This window comes from Cavenderia fasciculata, assembly GCF_000203815.1.
Source record: "Cavenderia fasciculata unplaced genomic scaffold Scf_Dfasci-G-o-80e12.f1-5, whole genome shotgun sequence".
NCBI classification, from domain to species: domain Eukaryota; phylum Evosea; class Eumycetozoa; order Acytosteliales; family Cavenderiaceae; genus Cavenderia; species Cavenderia fasciculata.
The window spans coordinates 95900-113995 of NW_004457735.1; the positions used below are offsets into that span (position 1 = coordinate 95900).

At 32.5% G+C, this 18096-nt stretch overlaps 10 protein-coding genes across 10 annotated transcripts; 5 read left to right on the forward strand and 5 right to left on the reverse strand.

Moving 5' to 3' along the window:
* Positions 1-829: 829 nt before the first annotated feature.
* Positions 830-2053, forward strand: alrA (aldehyde reductase; the record flags this gene model as incomplete). Its single annotated transcript, XM_004360518.1, has 3 exons — positions 830-900; positions 1043-1098; positions 1197-2053. 3 exons carry the CDS (start codon positions 830-832, stop codon positions 2051-2053), a joined length of 984 nt encoding a protein of 327 aa, XP_004360575.1.
* A 91-nt stretch (positions 2054-2144) lies between these two features.
* On the reverse strand, positions 2145-5058 carry DFA_04855 (uncharacterized protein; the record flags this gene model as incomplete). The annotated part of the gene is made up of 4 exons (XM_004360519.1): positions 2145-2405; positions 2696-2873; positions 2955-4875; positions 4968-5058. The coding sequence occupies 4 exons, from the start codon at positions 5056-5058 to the stop codon at positions 2145-2147; spliced, it is 2451 nt and encodes an 816-aa protein (XP_004360576.1).
* A 424-nt stretch (positions 5059-5482) lies between these two features.
* Positions 5483-7990, forward strand: DFA_04856 (uncharacterized protein; the record flags this gene model as incomplete). The annotated part of the gene is made up of 6 exons (XM_004360520.1): positions 5483-5739; positions 5801-6093; positions 6164-6286; positions 6360-7083; positions 7147-7396; positions 7463-7990. 6 exons carry the CDS (start codon positions 5483-5485, stop codon positions 7988-7990), a joined length of 2175 nt encoding a protein of 724 aa, XP_004360577.1.
* A 287-nt stretch (positions 7991-8277) lies between these two features.
* On the reverse strand, positions 8278-9199 carry nola1 (Gar1 family protein; the record flags this gene model as incomplete). Its single annotated transcript, XM_004360521.1, has 2 exons — positions 8278-8813; positions 9004-9199. 2 exons carry the CDS (start codon positions 9197-9199, stop codon positions 8278-8280), a joined length of 732 nt encoding a protein of 243 aa, XP_004360578.1.
* Positions 9200-9987: 788 nt separating this feature from the next.
* Positions 9988-11119, forward strand: phbB (prohibitin; the record flags this gene model as incomplete). The annotated part of the gene is made up of 3 exons (XM_004360522.1): positions 9988-10114; positions 10292-10713; positions 10793-11119. The coding sequence occupies 3 exons, from the start codon at positions 9988-9990 to the stop codon at positions 11117-11119; spliced, it is 876 nt and encodes a 291-aa protein (XP_004360579.1).
* Positions 11120-11583: 464 nt separating this feature from the next.
* On the reverse strand, positions 11584-13209 carry DFA_04859 (uncharacterized protein; the record flags this gene model as incomplete). The annotated part of the gene is made up of 1 exon (XM_004360523.1): positions 11584-13209. The coding sequence occupies one exon, from the start codon at positions 13207-13209 to the stop codon at positions 11584-11586; it is 1626 nt and encodes a 541-aa protein (XP_004360580.1).
* Positions 13210-14041: 832 nt separating this feature from the next.
* On the forward strand, positions 14042-15607 carry DFA_04860 (uncharacterized protein; the record flags this gene model as incomplete). Its single annotated transcript, XM_004360524.1, has 5 exons — positions 14042-14223; positions 14308-14502; positions 14586-14889; positions 14953-15343; positions 15588-15607. The coding sequence occupies 5 exons, from the start codon at positions 14042-14044 to the stop codon at positions 15605-15607; spliced, it is 1092 nt and encodes a 363-aa protein (XP_004360581.1).
* Positions 15608-15707: 100 nt separating this feature from the next.
* uglA (uracil glycosylase) lies at positions 15708-16496 on the reverse strand (the record flags this gene model as incomplete). The annotated part of the gene is made up of 2 exons (XM_004360525.1): positions 15708-16112; positions 16188-16496. The coding sequence occupies 2 exons, from the start codon at positions 16494-16496 to the stop codon at positions 15708-15710; spliced, it is 714 nt and encodes a 237-aa protein (XP_004360582.1).
* Positions 16497-16932: 436 nt separating this feature from the next.
* DFA_04862 (uncharacterized protein) lies at positions 16933-17408 on the forward strand (the record flags this gene model as incomplete). Its single annotated transcript, XM_004360526.1, has 2 exons — positions 16933-17032; positions 17056-17408. The coding sequence occupies 2 exons, from the start codon at positions 16933-16935 to the stop codon at positions 17406-17408; spliced, it is 453 nt and encodes a 150-aa protein (XP_004360583.1).
* Positions 17409-17531: 123 nt separating this feature from the next.
* DFA_04863 (uncharacterized protein) lies at positions 17532-17993 on the reverse strand (the record flags this gene model as incomplete). Its single annotated transcript, XM_004360527.1, has 1 exon — positions 17532-17993. The coding sequence occupies one exon, from the start codon at positions 17991-17993 to the stop codon at positions 17532-17534; it is 462 nt and encodes a 153-aa protein (XP_004360584.1).
* Positions 17994-18096: the final 103 nt, after the last annotated feature.

Sequence of the window (18096 nt, forward strand, 5' to 3'; positions counted from 1 at the left end):
ACAAACAACTGTGGGTTTGATTGCAAACACCCAAACACAAGCTGCAGATGTTTTTAAGTTTATTTGTGTGTGTGTGAGTGTGTGCCATTCATAATGGTTCGTTGCAAATACAGCTGGTTGTTTGAAGCAAAGATATATTTAACCTACCTACCTATGAACTAATTAATGATTCCCCAACTATAAACTATCTACAATTCTCTAATATTACAATGTTGTCTTTTGGTGTATAATATGTACTATAACTCTGTTTGGTTTGATAAATAAATAAATAAATAAATAAATAAAATAAATACAGAAAAAAAAAGGGAACAATATTATTATTATTCGTCCCAATCAACAATTATAATGATACAGGTATTGGTAAAAATAAAAGTTTTCAACGGAATCAAGGTCTACCCTTTTTCAAAAAAGGAGCATTAATAGAATATAAAAAAAAAAAAAGGTCGACCTTTTTGAGCATCGCGGTGCCAAAGATGGGTCTGCTCAACATTGTTTGGCGTTGCTGAGCTGTGTTTTGATATTTTTGTGTTGTGATCGATGATCGATATCGACGATGGTTGTCATTCATTACGAATATCGAGACATTTATACTAACTATAACTCAAACTTTTGGTCACCAAAACTATTGTTACCAACTTTAACTATTATAGTATAATCAACTTAATTTGATATGAATAGAATAGTATTATTCTTCTAGAGGTCCAAACTAAAAACAAGATATTTAAAATAATAAATAAAGTCTCTATCTTTTTCTCTCTCTATCTAACTGGTTTGGAGTCTATAGAATTAGAAGGAAGAATAAATTCCATATCTATCTGGATAGAATAAAATGAACGATGTGTTATATTTAATTCTGTATTCGACCGAATACACAGAATCTATAGATTCGCATTCTCCAATGTAAAAAATCTAAAAAAATTAAATTTAATCAAAAGAAGGTGTTTTTCTCCTATGGTGATAAAAGCAAGACTCTTTGTTGAACCATTTCTTATCATCTTCGTCGCTATCTCTCTTCTTAAACAAGTAGATTAATAATAACAAGAATGTCTTCTCAACCAACTATTCAATTACCATCTGGTTCAAAGATCCCACAATTCGGTATGTTTATAAAAGATCTAATCTAATCTAAACACAACACAAACACTCCATACTTATACTTTATTTATTTATTTATTATTATTATTATTTATTAATAGGATTTGGAACATGGAAATCAGAAACCAATGTTGTAGGTGAAGCTGTAAAGACTGCCATCAAGACTGGTTATCGTCATATTGATTGTGCTGCCTGTTACAGAAATGAAAAGGAAGTTGGTCAAGCATTCAAGGAAGTATTTGATCAAGGTATTGTCAAGCGTGAAGATCTCTTTATCACCTCTAAGCTCTACAATACCTGTCACGAGAAGCACAATGTTCGTAAGCACTGTGAAATCACTCTTCGTGACCTCGGTCTCCAATACCTCGATCTCTATCTCATCCATTGGCCAGTTGCCTTCAAGTACACTGGTGAGGTTGTTGAAGATCCAGTTGGAGAAGATGGACAAATCGAATTCATCGATGTTCCACTCAGAGAGACCTGGGAGGAAATGGAAAAGTTGGTTCAAGATGGTCTCGTCAAGAACATTGGTGTCTCAAACTTTAACGTACAACTCTTGAACGATCTCTTGACCTTTGCCAAGATCAAGCCAGTCGTCAACCAAGTTGAACTCCACCCATACCTTGCTCAACCAAAGTTGAAATACTTTTGTGACAAGAAAAACATTCACTTGACTGCCTACTCTCCATTGGGCAGTGGTGTCCTCGTCAACGACGTCGCTGTTGGTGAGATTGCCAAGAAATACAAAGTAAGCATTCCAAACGTTCTCTGTCGTTGGGCCATCCAACAAGGTTTCTCTGTCATTCCAAAGAGCACCAACGAAGAAAGAATCAAGGATAACTTTAAGACTTTGGATTTCAAGATTGATGATGCCGACATGGAAATCTTATCAAAGCTTGACAAGGGTTCTCGTACTTGTGATCCATTCCACTTTTGGGGTATTCCAGTTTTCAACTAAACTAAAAAGAATGGTCTAATAAATAAATAAATCTCATTTTTTTGTAATAATAATTAATAATTTAAGAGAATCTATTTTTTTTTATTTATTTTTATTTAAAATAACTATTTGATTCAAAATTAAATTCTTGACCAAATATTCCTGGGTATTCTCTGTCAAGATGATTTGCTTGTAATAATATTTGATCATAGTCTTCCATTGTAAAAAGAATGTTGGGGTTTGATTGAAATGGTACTCTTTCTTTAAATTGTTGGTCAATAGATAGATCCAAGTCAAATAAAAACATCTCTACTTTTTGATTGGAATTGTATCTTTTCATTTGTTGTGAAAATTCATGTCTCGATATAACACCCTTTTTATAATTAATTAATAAACATGTTGATAGAATATTGATTTTATCTATTATTTCATTTTTAATTTCTATTATTCGAAATGGAATATTATTATTATTTAAATAAATACTGTTACTATTATTATTATTCATTTCCTTTTATTCTTAAAGTCAAATAAAATTGGTTTACTCTTTGTTATCGATCTCTTTGTTTTTTTTTTTTTAACCCAAAACCCAATGCCAAGACAAAACCATAGTACTATGGTGTGGTTTTTTTTTGATGATTGATCCGATCAATTGATATCAATTACAGTTTGAGTTGGCATTTGAGGAACTAGGTCACCAGAAAAAGTGACTGCAGGAGAGGGCAAAAATGACCCTTTGACAAATGGATACTCTTTAAAAATAGTGTCTAGATGGAAGATAACCATGTTTCCTTTATCTTTACCAAATCTTTGTTTATGATATTGCGTTTGGTCTTGTATTGCTCTAGAGTAAAAAAACATAGTAATTTAATTATTATATTAATAGGGGTTTTTAAAAAAGGTTATTCATTATTTATAGACTTACCCATCATAAGGAATCCAACCAATGGATTTAATATAGAATTGAGTTTTACCGTGTGCTCCATCAAATGTTATATCTGTATATTTTCTACCTGTCAGAGTTCTTGTTGGTATTCCATTGTAACGGAATATACCCGATACCAAATTACAATAGCTACTACAATTGGCACCACGACGTCTCACCACTTCCATTGGTCGAAGGTCACCATGATCTAGTTTATATGGTATATTTGAATGTATCCAAAGTGATACACGATAGGCAAAGCATAGTTCACTCTCTAATGATCCATCATCCAATGTCAATCGATACAGTCGTTCTTTTTCAATAAATTGTTTAAATTCTGGTATGTCATACACTACTTCACCTTCACTGGCCATTGCACGTCGATATTCGATACTATTCTCAACCAACTCTTCTGTCACGGTGACCACTTCGTCATTTCTTGCTTCTACCAATTCAACTGAATAACAATCTGCTTCAGCCGTATAGACAATATTAAAGTCTGATGGACATGGTGCACCATTTGGAATTTGTAGTTTGCAACTGTAGATTGATTGTCCTGATGCTGCTTCTATTACCTCGACAACACTATTGAGAGATGCTCCTGTTTTTGAGTCAACTATATCCAAAGAGGAGCCTCTTGGGTCTTGAATGTCAATGGCTGGTGGTACACCACCAAAGGAGAGTATATAGAGTAGACTTTTGACTTTTACTGGTGCAGTAACAACAACTCTAACAGATTTTTGATAGGTTCTGACAATCTTCCACTTTTTGTTGTCCCACATTAGTTTGTGTAGTCGGTGATCATTTGATAATTGTTCTATTCCTGGGTATGGTGGAAGTCCTTCTAATCCAGGTGTGTTGGATTTGGTCGTAGTTGTTGTTATGATTTGTTTTCTAATGACAACTGGTTGATTGATTGAATTTAGAAAATTTGAAAATGATCCATTATTCTTTTTGGTTTTAGTTTCTGTTATAACCACTGTTTGTTGAGGTGTTTGAGAAGAAGGAGAATGATGAGGAGGTGGTGGATATTGATTTGTATTTAAAATTGTTGGTGGTGGTGGTCGTTGTTGATTATAATTATTTTGTATTGTTGTTGGTCTTGTTTGTTGAGTTGAAGCATGAGGTGATGAATTTTGTTTTGATGTAAACGATGCCAAAGGTCTAGGTGGTATTTGTTGTTGTTGATTATTTTGATGTATTGGCTTTGGAGGAATACCTTGTTGGTGTTGTTGTTGTTGAGAAAAGGTTGGTTGTTGTGGTTGAATCGATCCTTGAGTCAATGATCTTGGTCTTATAGGTTGAATTATTTGTTTTGGTTGTTGTTGTTGTTGTTGTTGATCCTCTTGTTGTCTTGGTGATGGTCTTGGTGGTAATTGAAAGCCTAATCCTCTGGCTGCTGATCCATTATTATTATTATTATTATTATTATTATTATTATTATTATTATCAAAGGATTGAGGTGGGTTATCAAACTTTGATTGTCGTGGTGGGGGTGGTGGTGGAGCAGCAAACGATGTTGGTTGAGAAGGTATACCATTTGATAATACTCTTGAATGAGGAAGAGGAGGAGGTATTGCTTGATGTAATAGAGAAGATGATTGTATATGAATAGCAGTGATACATTGTAATAGACTATTAAATGACAGTTGTATATTGATCAATGGTATATCGAATTGGTTGACCTTTTCATTGAGCAACTGATCGATGATGCTACTATTCTGATTGGTATTGACCAACAAACCACCAAGTCTATCTACATATTGTTTAGCTTGATAAAAGTTTACTTGTTGATTACTCTTCCAATCACTAAATGCTTTATCCATCAAAGAAAGTAATTCAGTGCTATAGTTTTTTAAAGGATGATCATCTTGAAACATATCTATCGCATTTTGATAGAAACTGTTGTTATAGTATCCATCTATTAATCAAGATACAAAAAAAAAAAAAGAGTGTTAGTTTAGAATGACAATCAACTAATAATCATATGCATTGATTGATTGTTATGTTTACTCTTTAATATTTCACTGTATGAATGAGTGTTGTTGTATGCGTTCAAAAGATTTTGATAAGTGGTTTTCACTTGTTCTTCATCGATTGACATTTTACAAATAAATAAAAAGAAATAAAAATAAATATATAATTAAAAAGAATGACAACGATTGACCAAAGCGGACATAAGATTGATGGATTATTGACATCTTAAAAATAAAGTAGAAATTTCCAATCAATTTGCAGACGTGGCATATTCACTCCTTGGTAAATCTTTGTTTAAAACTGTTTCCATTCGGTAAATATATAGTTATAAAGGTACATTTATTTATAGATAAAGATAAATAAAGTTAATATCCGAATTTGGTAGTGTCCTAAAGATATTTTTAATTTTTTTTTTTTAGAAACGATCAACTCTTTGATCAATCTCCTTCCTCCGCTCCTCGAGGTGTGGGCTCACTCGATAAGCTATGAGATTTCACACATTGTTTTAGTAGTATATATATATATCAAACACACAAACACAATTGAATAAGATGTCATTATTTGACAATAATCAGAACAATCAAAATAATAATAATAATAACAGTAGAAATGTAAATGGTAATAGTACACACAATCCATTGAATTGGGAGATTGTAATAGTAATCAACAAACTTAAAGATAAATATGCAACATCAACGCTATCAAATACAACTGAATTATTGTCACTCAATAAATTAGTGACTCAAGTTCATATAGGTGAATTGGATCAAAATAATATATTCATATTGGTTGGTTCTTATGAATCAGAGTATGTTAAGAAATAATATAAATAGATTTACATCCACCAATTACTAATTTGATTGTTATAGTTTAAGACATTTTGCAAAATCATCATTGATTAGATCTGGTATTGGTATGATTCATGATCACACACTATTTACAGAGGCTGAAAGATTGCACATCATTGAAAATAGATTACAAGTTGATCAGCGATTAAAATATCTATATGACAATGACTCTATCGAAATGTTCCCTTATCATCAACCGGATCAATTAAAAATATTAAGAAAACAATGGTACAAAGGTAGAATATTCAATCTACCATCAAATATTGCAAATAGGTATTTTGGTGAAGAAATATCTTTTTATTTTCTATTCCTAAGTATGTAATCGAAAAGGTTTATTAAATAATTACGATTGTACACTTCTAATCTATTTATCTATTTATTTAGATTTCTATAATTTTGGATTATTTTTATTATCATTATTTGGTATTCCAGTATCAATCATTCAATATGTAACTGATCCATATATGATATCTGGTGCTTTATTTGCTGTTTTAATGTGTATATTTTGTATGTAACAAACTATCTAATTAAAACTATATAGAAATAATATTAATAATATTTTTAATTTTTTTTTTTTTAGCATCATTCTTTTTAGAAGTATGGAAAAGATTTCAATCAATTTATGCATGGAATTGGCATTCAAATGATTTTAGGGATGGTGAACAAGCATTACCTAGTTACAAGACAAGTCATAACAAGATTGGTGTCTATCACAGCGATATATTCCTAACAAAGAAGGATTTCACAGAGAATGAATTGGAATTGGTTGAACCATACATGACTGATATTCCATACATGTCAAAGAAGAGATCAAGAACAAAAAGTTTAAAAATGACATTTACATTTACCGTTGTAACGGTTTTAGTGTTGTTGGTTGCCATGTCAACGATCGCTATTTTCTCTCTTCGTATAGTATTAAAGGCTATTCAAGAACAATTGATTGGTACTTCGCTGGGCAGTGTTATCAGTGCATGCTTTATTCAACTTTTCAATTATGTCTATCGTATGCTGGCCTATTGGTTGACAAGATACGAAGGTCATAGAATACAAAGTACATTCAATCAATCACTCACAGTCAAATTATTCCTCTTTCAATTTGTAAATACCTTTTCTGGTCTATTTTATATTGGTTTCGTAAAGGATAATGTTGAATTATGGGGTGACAAGGGATTAGAAGATACCTGTAGTTATAGTAATAGATTACCTGGTCTATGGAAAGGTTGTGTCACCGATTTGGAATTTCAAATATTCTCAATCATCCTCGTCAATTTCTTTAGTGGTATATTTACTGAACTCATTTTACCGTACGATGAAACAACAACAAAAATTATACAATATTATAGACTAATTTAAACATTTATTTATAGAAAATTAATAGTTTATGTAAACAAGATAAAAGGACATACAAAGTTTTCAAAAAAATCCAGTCTACCATGTGAAGAACAATTCTATTTACCAAAGTTTGATACATTTGATGAATTTAATGAAATAATCATTCAATTTGCATTGATATCAATGTTTGCTGGTGTTCTTCCTTTTTCACCTCTTTTGGCATTGATTAATAATATCTTTGAAAATAAGATTGATGCTTATAAACTTTGTTATTCACATAGAAGAGTATGTCAATCAAATAGAGAATGTTAAATATCTAATTTATTAAATTATTTCTTTATTTATTTTTAGCCAACATATAAAGGATCAAATGGTATTGGACATTGGTATAGATTTTTAGTATTGATTGGAGTATTTTCAGTGATTACCAATTCATTATTTATTGGATTCTCATTCCCAACGTTATTGAAATTCACAAATGATCCATATACTATTCTATGGACTGTTGTCATATTGGAACATATGATATTAATGTTTAAATGGGTGGTATCTGCTCTCATCCCAGATCAAACACATCTAGTTAGAAAGATGAAATCGATTCATGGATTTGTAAAGATTGCCATCCTCGATAAATATCTATCAGATCATGGACTTGGCAATAGAAACTCACTCATCAATGTTCAAGCTGAAGGTTTTGAATTTAATAATCCTCATCACAGAGATGATCCAAATCATGAAGCAACAGGTAATATTATTGCTCAATTCTTTGATGCTAATCCTCCCGAGGAAAAGGAAAAGGATGATGATGATGATGATGAGAATATTTCACCAATTCATATTATAGCAACTACATTTGGAAAGATTGAAGGTGCATTGTAATAATAAATAGAATAATAATAATAATAAAGACGTATAATTTAGTTTAAAGGATTATAAATATTTATTTGTAAAAAAAAAATTTAACTTTTGTTGATTTGGTTATAGTTGTTGGATATAAGTGTCTATAATGTAGTTGTTATTATTGTTGTCGATGATCTATAAGCGATTAGGTTGTGTGTGTGTACATTGACTGTTGTTTGCGTTTTGATGAGTTGGAAAGAGTGTGTTGTAAAAAGGATTGATTAGAGTTGAGTTGGTATATTATTTGTTATTATTTGTTATATTATTTAATAAGAAGAACCACCACGACCACCACCGAAACCACCACCACGACCACCACCGAAACCACCTCTACCTCCAGAGGAGCCACCACGACCACCACCGAAACCACCACGGCCTCCACCACCGAAACCACCTCTACCACCACCTGGAGCACCACCACGACCACCACCAAAGCCACCACGGCCTCTTGGGGCACCACCACCACGACCACCACCGAAACCACCTCTACCACCGGCTGGCTTGGAACCTGGAACCTTTGGTACCTTGGCCTTTGGCTTTGGCTCTTCAGTGAACATTCTCTTTGGTAACAACGAACTGGTATCAATGAAAATGGCGTCACCAGACTTGAATGAAGTAGCTTGGACACCTGACTCTAATTTAACGCTAAAGAATGCCTTGGTAGTTGGACCAAAGATTTCATCGACAGATCCGATAGCTTGGTGTGACTTGTTGAATACCTTGTTGTTGAATTTTGGGATATCCTTGTGTGTAATGAGACAAACGATGGCATCTTCGCAGACATGTTGGAATGTACCAAGTTCTATATATTGAAAAATGAATTGAAATAATAATAGAATATAGTAATGTAATGTTGGTTGATGTATGTATATAAACAAAAAAAAAAAAAGAGTAAGTTAATCGAAAAAAAAAAAAACTATTATCAAAAGATAATATATTGGTATCAATCTATGTCTTTTAAGAGAGAGCAAAGGTGAGTAGTGATACATTACCAACGAGTTCACCAGAAGCTTGAGCACCATAACCACCACCACCAGAACCACCACCGAAACCACCACGGCCTCCACCACCGAAACCACCACGACTACCGCCACGGCCGCCTCCACCACCGAAACCACCACGACCACCACCTGGGGCACCACCTCTACCACCACCGAATCCACCACGATTTCCACCTCTGAATGACATTTTATCTAAATGTAGGTTTGTTGTTGTTTGTTATATAGTTATATATAGTACTAAAGGTACTGGTTGTTTGTCTGTTTTGTTTGATTGAAAAGATATAGATAGATAGAGAATCTAACAACACGGTCTAATTTAAAACTTGATTATCAATAATGATGAGTATTGAATCAAATTCACAAACTATATTTGTAGTGTTGTATCTTTTTAAAAGAGTGATAGAGTAGTAGTAATCGTCTGTAAAAGAAGAAGAGTGTCAAAAGAGTAATCAACTGATCCCAAACGTAAAGAGGTGGAGGAGGAGACTCATTCTTTTTTTTTTTTTTCGTTCGTTTTTTTTTTTTTTTTCATCAATCGATTTTATTTTATTTATTTTTTTTTGTCAAAGCTCCAGTACTTTTTGCAACCAAAATATATTGTATAAACAATTTAATATACATAACATCATATTTTAACATCACCATCTGGTGGGATCACCAAAGATAAACAGAATTAGCTGAGGTTGTACAAGCTTGATTATCTACAATTTTGAATCGGGAGTAGTAATTATACTATCGATTAATATGAAATTACCCTCTTGGAGAGTTAAAAGGTGTTGAAGATTAATTTAATCAATAAATCTTTATCCACATCAATTATCTGTCTGTACGTTTCCCATCAGTGACAGAATAATGATTGCGCAATGAACAATTTTTTGCCTCAAAAAAAAAAAAAAAGGACAACAAATTTTCTGTGAGCAGATCGTCAACATACTTCTTCTAAATTACATTTATTCAAAACAGAGAGAAAGATAAATGAACTTTAAGATAAACGTTAATCAATTACCAAAGTTCAAAGCACCAAAAGGTGGTTTAGGTGGTATTGGAGCACTACTTATTGGTGGTGTTGCTCTTGTTGGTGCCTACAACTCTTTATTGAATGGTATGTCATAGCTTATGCATAGTCATCAACATTCCTCTTTGACTACTACTACTACTACTACTACTAGTCATCATCACTTTTCTATTTCATATAAACTAACTCATTTCCTTCCTCTATGTGATCATCATTGTCGTCATCACATTTATATAATATTCAATAATATCTCTTCTATTCTAGTTGAAGGTGGTCATAGAGCCATTGTATTTAATAGATTTGTTGGTATTAAACAAAAAGTATATACTGAAGGTACACACTTTATCGTTCCATGGTTTGAAAGACCAGAGATATATGATGTTCGTGCTAAACCAAGAAATATTGCATCGTTGACTGGTAGCAAGGATCTTCAAATGGTAAACATTACTATTCGTGTCTTGTCAAAGCCATCGGTTGCTCATCTTCCAACTATCTACAGATCACTTGGAAAGGACTATGATGAACGTGTCCTCCCATCCATCGTCAATGAAGTACTCAAGAGTGTCGTAGCTCAATTCAATGCTTCTCAATTGATCACTCAAAGAGAACAAGTTAGTAGATTGATTTACAAACGTTTATCTGATCGTGCTAGAGATTTCCATATTGAATTGGATGATGTTTCAATTGTAAGAAGAAAACATTTAAAAATCAATATATACACACTTATATATATTGACACATATGATTCATATCTTTATTTTTTAGACACATTTGAACTTTGGTAAAGAATATGCTGCAGCAATTGAATCAAAACAAGTAGCACAACAAGATGCAGAGAGAGCAAGATTTATGGTTGAAAAGGCACAACAAGACAAGAGAAGTATTATTGTAAAGGCAGAGGGTGAGTCTCAATCAGCTAAATTGATTTCAGATTCTATCAAACAAAACCCAGCCTTTTTACAATTGAGAAAGATTGAAGCTGCAAGAGACATTGCTCAAGTCATCTCTAAATCACAAAACAAGGTCTTTGTTGACAGTGAAAATTTATTATTAAATTTAAACTTTTCTGATGAAGCTCCACCTGCCAAATAAATCTTCAATCCAAATATATAAATATATGATTGGGTACTAATTAAATTTAAAGAAAGAAAACACTATTTCTATTGTTGTTTTTGAAACATATATGTATACATTTAATTTATTATTATTATTGTAATGGTAATTTGTTGTGTAATGGTAATTCTAATTTAAAAAATTTACACTTTTTAGTTTTGTTGTTCTACTGTATTGTTATTATTATTATTGATGTTTTCCTGTTTTGTGAAATATGTGATTTGTTGTTGTTGTTGTTGTCCCCCTTTTGTTTTGCGTTTAAAAAAAAAAATAAATAGTTGGCTTTTTCTTTGTTGAATTATTTATCCCTATCCCACCCAGTTTTTGTTGTTGTTGTTATATTCGCCTATTGATTTGTTGTATGTAAAATTATTATTATTATTATTATTATTATTATTATTATTATTATTATTATTATTAACTATTCTATTGATTATTTTGATTTAATCAGTTGTACCAAATGCAGAAGTTAACATTGAATAATAATCATATAAAATAGATTCCATTGGATTTAAAAGGGATTCCTTGTCGATATCGATTTTGGTGTTGTGTCTTATCAACAAACATTCGTTGGCAGTGAGAGCCAAGTGGTTGAGGGCATCGATGAGGGCCAAAAGATAACGTTTGGAATCTGATTCCTCTTGGCCAGTGACTATACTCAATTGTCCCAAGATCTTGGTGAGACGACGAGCATTCTTTGAGAGGTCTTGGAGGTTTTCTGGACAACCAAGGATTTCGGCCAACGATTCCTTTTCGAGATCCAAATCGGATTCAATGTCGAGTGGTGAGTCGGTGAGAGCACCGAGTTGTGCAATATAGGCTGCAATCATGTTGTGGAGGATTGCTATACGGGTGTTTACTTCGTCGGGACGATCACGTTCCATAATGTTGGCAATGACCTCGCGGTACAATCCAATCGATTCCTTGAAACGATTCATATCCATCAAGGCATCGGCACGGATAGTTTTGGCAAATTCATTGTTTGGATCGACACGAAGAGCACTGTCGATTGTATCGATGGCTTTGAGTGGCTCTTTGTTGCGGAGATGGATAGAGGCACAGATGCTGTGTGCATAGACACTGCCTGGATGTATCTTGATGGCCGTGTTGATAGCTTCCAAAGCATTGTCAAATCGACCGTGTCTTTCGTGGATATTGGCCAGACAGATAGAGGCCGAGTAGATTGGGTTGTATTCTGCCGACTTTTTGAGACGCATCAAGTTGGTGTCTACGCCGGTGGCATAGTTGAGTGACTCTGCTTGCGAGGCACCCAAACGAACAACGCGTTGGTACAACTTGACGGCACTATCTGTGCTGCCTTGCTTCAAGGCAACGTGTCCAAGACCAAGTAGACCGTTGAGATTGTGTGGTTGCAACTCTACGACACGTTCATAGTACTTGAGAGCACGATCGAGTGTACCAGTCTTTACATGCAAATCACCCAACGATCCAAGAGCTGGGAGATAGTCCTTGTCAAGGGCAACAGCTTGCTCCAACAATTTCTTGGCAGTGGCATAGTCGTCGAGCGAAGCATAGCAATCGGCCAACGAAGAGAGTGCAGGGATACTCTCTGGTAGCAACTCTACCACCTTTCTATAGTCTGGTATGGCTTGTTGATATTGACGAGTGTGTTCGTAGAGATCGGCACGTAGACCATAGGCTCGTGGATCCGCTGGACACGATTCAATAGCCTCTGACAATAGACTAATCGACTCTTCAGTAGAACCTTGATCCACCAATGCACTAGCTTGATGCAATAGATCATCCAATTCCTTGGACGACAGTATAGTGGTAGAGTGTGAAACACTAGATGCAGCACTAACCTTTTTCTTTGAGATACTATCAAACAAATTTGAAGTATTCTTAAAGTAGTGTCTAGTTGAACCATTCTTTAAAGACATTAATGAACCACCATTTGAACCCAACTTTGACAATGATGCCGAACTTGTCAATCCATAACGCTCATGATTATTATTCTGCTGTTGAAATCCAACACTACCTGTTGGTGATAATCCAAAGAATTGACAATGGTATTTACCAACTGTATATAAACTTGATAATCTTTTCATGATTATAAAATGATGATTCTAATTGTAGTAGAGAGATGTAAAGTAATTGTTTTAAAAAAGTATTAGTAACTACTAGATAATGAATGAATGAATGAACGAATGATTGACTCGATTTCATAGATCAAGAGAGTGTGGGAGGGTGTTTGGTCATGATTATGTGGTGATTTTATGTTGTGTTGTAACTATAGTCGATCGATCATACCTCGTCTAAAATATATACTGTAAAGTAATGATATATAGACTATATATATATATATATATATGATGGTATGGTATAGTATAGTATATAACTATCTAGTTTTACTTATTCAAAACATCACCTTAACATTCGGAGCGTAGAGATGCAAGGGTCCTGGTTTGTCATAAAAAAAAAAAAAAAAACAAATTAAAAAAAAAAGCAAAGACAAGTCGGTTTCATCAACCAATATTCCGCAAAGATATCTCTATATATAAATATACATATATATATATATGATATATGAGAGATTTAAATAATTAAAGAATAGAACAATGACATTATACAAATTATTGTAGTTTTTTCAAACACACACACAAACATCGTCGATTGAAATGTTAAATTATGATAATACACATTCTTACAATAAACAGTCAATGAGAGAGAGATAGTTATGAAGTATTGTATAATCTAGAGCATCAGTATTCATTCACAGACCCCCAACTAATAATAACAATTAAAAGAGATAGTTGATTATAAATGTGATTGTTTAAACTTGTATATTTATATAATCATACAATACAAACTACTTTCTACTACACTACTAGACAACACAATATGTTTCATCAATCGACAATATCAATAACTATCATCATCATGATATTAATGATGATGATGGTACAATGTCAAAATGAATTGACATCGATGCCAGATTTTCCAATCGAACCTCAACCTGGATACTTGATTGCAGAGAGACTAGATCGTCCAGATACAAAAGAGATGACTTGTATGTTTAACAAATGTGGAGATCTAGGTGATCCTTGCGACGCCGATAGAAAGTATGTTGTTTGACTAAACACCACAGACACCACAACCATCATTATTTATCCATCAATAACTAATTAATTCCCTTTTTTCAATAGTTTATGTGGAGCAGCTACTTATTGTTCAAATGGTTCATGTGTACCATCTATATTACCTGGTCTACAATGTAACAATTGGAACGATTGTAATGAGTTGGAAGGCTATTTTTGTATTCCCTATCCAAATGGTACTAAAATATGTTCACCTTTTAATTATGCTTCCATTGGTGAGAATTGTACTTATGATCATGAATGGTATGTAAACTAATATATAAATATCATTGGATAAAAAATTAAATCTTTATTAATATATATATCTATCTCTCTCTTCTCTCTAGTTTATTTGAATTAAAATGTTTAAATGGTCATTGTGCTTTTGAAAAATATGATGATGTGGAATGTATATTTGATTCACAATGTCCACTCGGACAATATTGTGATGAACAAAAATGTAGAACCCTCCAATTAAAAGATGGAGAATGCGAAGTATTTAGCTTAAACTTTACAAAATGTTTTGATGGTGAAGGTATTTGTCGACCTAGTTCCAATCGTAGTAGAATTGGTACATGTGTAAGAAAAATTAATGCTGGTGAATTATGTCTTAGGTATCATTTAAATTGTGATATTTCTCATAATGAATTTGTATGTTTTAAATATATATATATATTTGAAATAATTTATTTATTATTTTTTTATTTAATTTAGTGCGTAAATGTTGATGGATCATTATTTGGAATATGTAAAAAAATAGAGAAAAGAAGTTATAAAACATGTTTCTTTCCAAAGGATTGTTTGGATTGGGAATATTGTAAATGTGATAGGTCGAGTTCTGTTGGATACTGTACGACAGTTTCAGAGAGCTTGGGAAGGCATTGTGTTCTCACATTACTACCACTTTTGGAATGCTACTTGAATAGTAGTTGTGATACAGTGTTTTCACTCAATCCACACTCTTGTCTACATCAACATTGCAGACAAGAGGTGAGATGTGTCTTGGCATTATGTATCGACCCTACTTTACCTAGGGATTCATGCAAAGGATATTCATGTGATTTGACACAATACATGGATTGGAATAATCTTAGACTAATCCCAGGTATACTTGGCAATCCAACCACTGCATTTAAACTACAACGATTAATGTCTCGAATCATATCACACAATTCACTTGTCGAGTCACACCTTACTTTATCACCAGAACAAAAACTCCAAACAAGATCAGCATTAGAATCATACGGTTCCGAATTAATTCAAGAGTTAAAGTTTATAAAATCAATCATTAATCAAACTTTGAAAAATAATAATAATAATATTCAACCTATAATAATTCTTAAAAAAAGTGGTTCAAATAGATTATTAATTTCAATTCAATTACAAATAATATTAATAATATTAATAATAATAATAATAATGGCGATTTAATTAAAAAAATATAAATATATTTATTATTTATTATACAATTATAATGACCAATTAATTTCAGTTGATCCATCAGCTTGAAGGAATTGGTTTGTTTTACTGAATGGTTTTGATCCAAGGAAATGTTTAACAGAGAGTGGGGAAGGATGACCACTTTCAATGACGTGATGCTTGTTCTTGTCGATACCCTTTGCTTTCTTGATGGCATATTGACCCCATAAAACAAATACTATTGGTTGTCCAACACGAGCATTTAGAATTTCTAAAACACGATCAGTAAACTTTTCCCAACCGACAACCTTGGCGTGAGAGTTGGCCTTTCCAGAAGTTACAGTTAAAACTGCATTGAGCATCAATACACCTTGTTGTGCCCATACCTCCAGATTGCCGTGATTGGGGATTTGAAATTTATCTTGTCCAAGATCACTAATTAATTCCTTGTAAATCTATTAAAACAGAGAGAGAGAGTCAATAAATATATATATGTGATATTGTTGTATTGCAATAATTGTAACTCTTACATTTTTGAGGGATGGTGGAGGTGGAGTTGGATGTAAAACACTAAAACTAAGACCATGTGCTTGATTTTCATTAAAGTATGGGTCTTGTCCGATGATGACTACTCGAACACGATCAAGTGGTGTCAAATTAAATGCAGTAAATGTATTACCAATCGATGGAAAGACAGTTTCACCATCATCTGTCACCATCTTGTTTAGTGTTTGTTGTAGTTGTTTGAAATGGGGCTTTTCAAACTCATCTTGTAATGCATCTCTCCATGATTGATCGTTCATATGATTTGATAATGTTAAATATGATGATGATTCCATTCGTTTTGTTTGTTTTAGATAGATAAATAAATAAATAGTAATAAAAAATAGATAAGATAGTATCTTATTGTTGTTGTTGTTGTTTAGTGAATGAATGAGGACAAACGAACAACCACCAGGACTGAGCGAGAATTTCTTATTTCCTCGAATTCTAGAATATCGGCTAGCCAATGATTATTATTGGAGTGGAGGAGAAACATTGTCAAAAGAAATAACCAGTTACATAGTTTTATCTGTTAATCTATCGATAGTCATAAAGAAAGAAAGAGACTACTACTGCTGACAATGAATGATGATGACAGCGAATTATTATTATTATTGTCCAATAGAATATATTTTTTAAAAGATTGATTGACGATGATCTGCATAACTCATATATTTGTTTGTTGGTCAAAGTGTTTATCTATAAATTGGTTATATTTTCAAAGTATCGAAAATGAGTAATAATATTAGTAATACAGTTATACCTTTACCACCGAAAACATGTAATTATACAGACTTGAAAGATTACTTGTCTTTTGCTCGAAAAGTAAATGGTATGTTTATTTAGTATCTATAGAAAAGATAGTACATGTAGTTTACTTACTTACTGATTGGTTCAAATATGATCTAGATCATTTCGCATATGAAGTAAATAAAATAAGAGAACCAGAGAGTGAATGTTCAAAAGTGTGGACACAATTAGAGAATGCATCGAATCATAGAAAACAACTTATCAACAACTGTATCATAGAGACTGAAAAACATTTAAACAACCAAAACAACAATCCAATCACAAATACTGTACTCAAGAGACAATTGGAACAACGATTAAATATGTTACGTCTAGAAGAAGACGTAGAGAATGTAATGACTGATGCTGCCCAAAAGATATTCCATAAAGTTTGTAAAGATGATTCTTATTCTATATAGAATAGAAAGTATATAGTATATAGTATAGTTCCATTTATCATAATCAATTAATTTAATCGTGGATGATCATGATGATGGACAGTCCACATTGATATACATTGTATATGTATGTGTTTTTTGGTTTCAATTATTATTATCATTATAATTATTATTGATTGGTTTATTAAGATATTGATCCAAATCAAAGAATAACTTGTCTAGATCATTAATTCTATGTTTAAATACGATCTTTGATCCAATCATTCCAACCGGTACATCATATTTCCACTTTTCATGATGTTGATGATGTTGTGGCAAGTCAATGTTGATTTCATCGATTACAATCTTTCTATTCAATGCTATGTTTTCCTTGTTTTCATTCACTTCATCTGCTATTGGATATAATATCTCTTTTGCATCTAAACATAATGAACATGTAGGTCTAGTATAAAATACTAAATGTACATCATTATTATTATTATTATGGTTGCTATTATTTGAACTTGTCCATCTTCTATTTGGTATATATGATAAAGACGATGATGATTGTCTTGTTGAAATGATAGTATTTGTTATACTTTTGATGATTCTATTGCTGCTGATCATGATTTGTTGTTGTAAAGTCTTTTTCGTGTAAATGAATGAAGATCACTTTTTTTTTTGACCAATGTTGGTGTAGTCAACAATCCAAAAAAAATAAATAAATCAA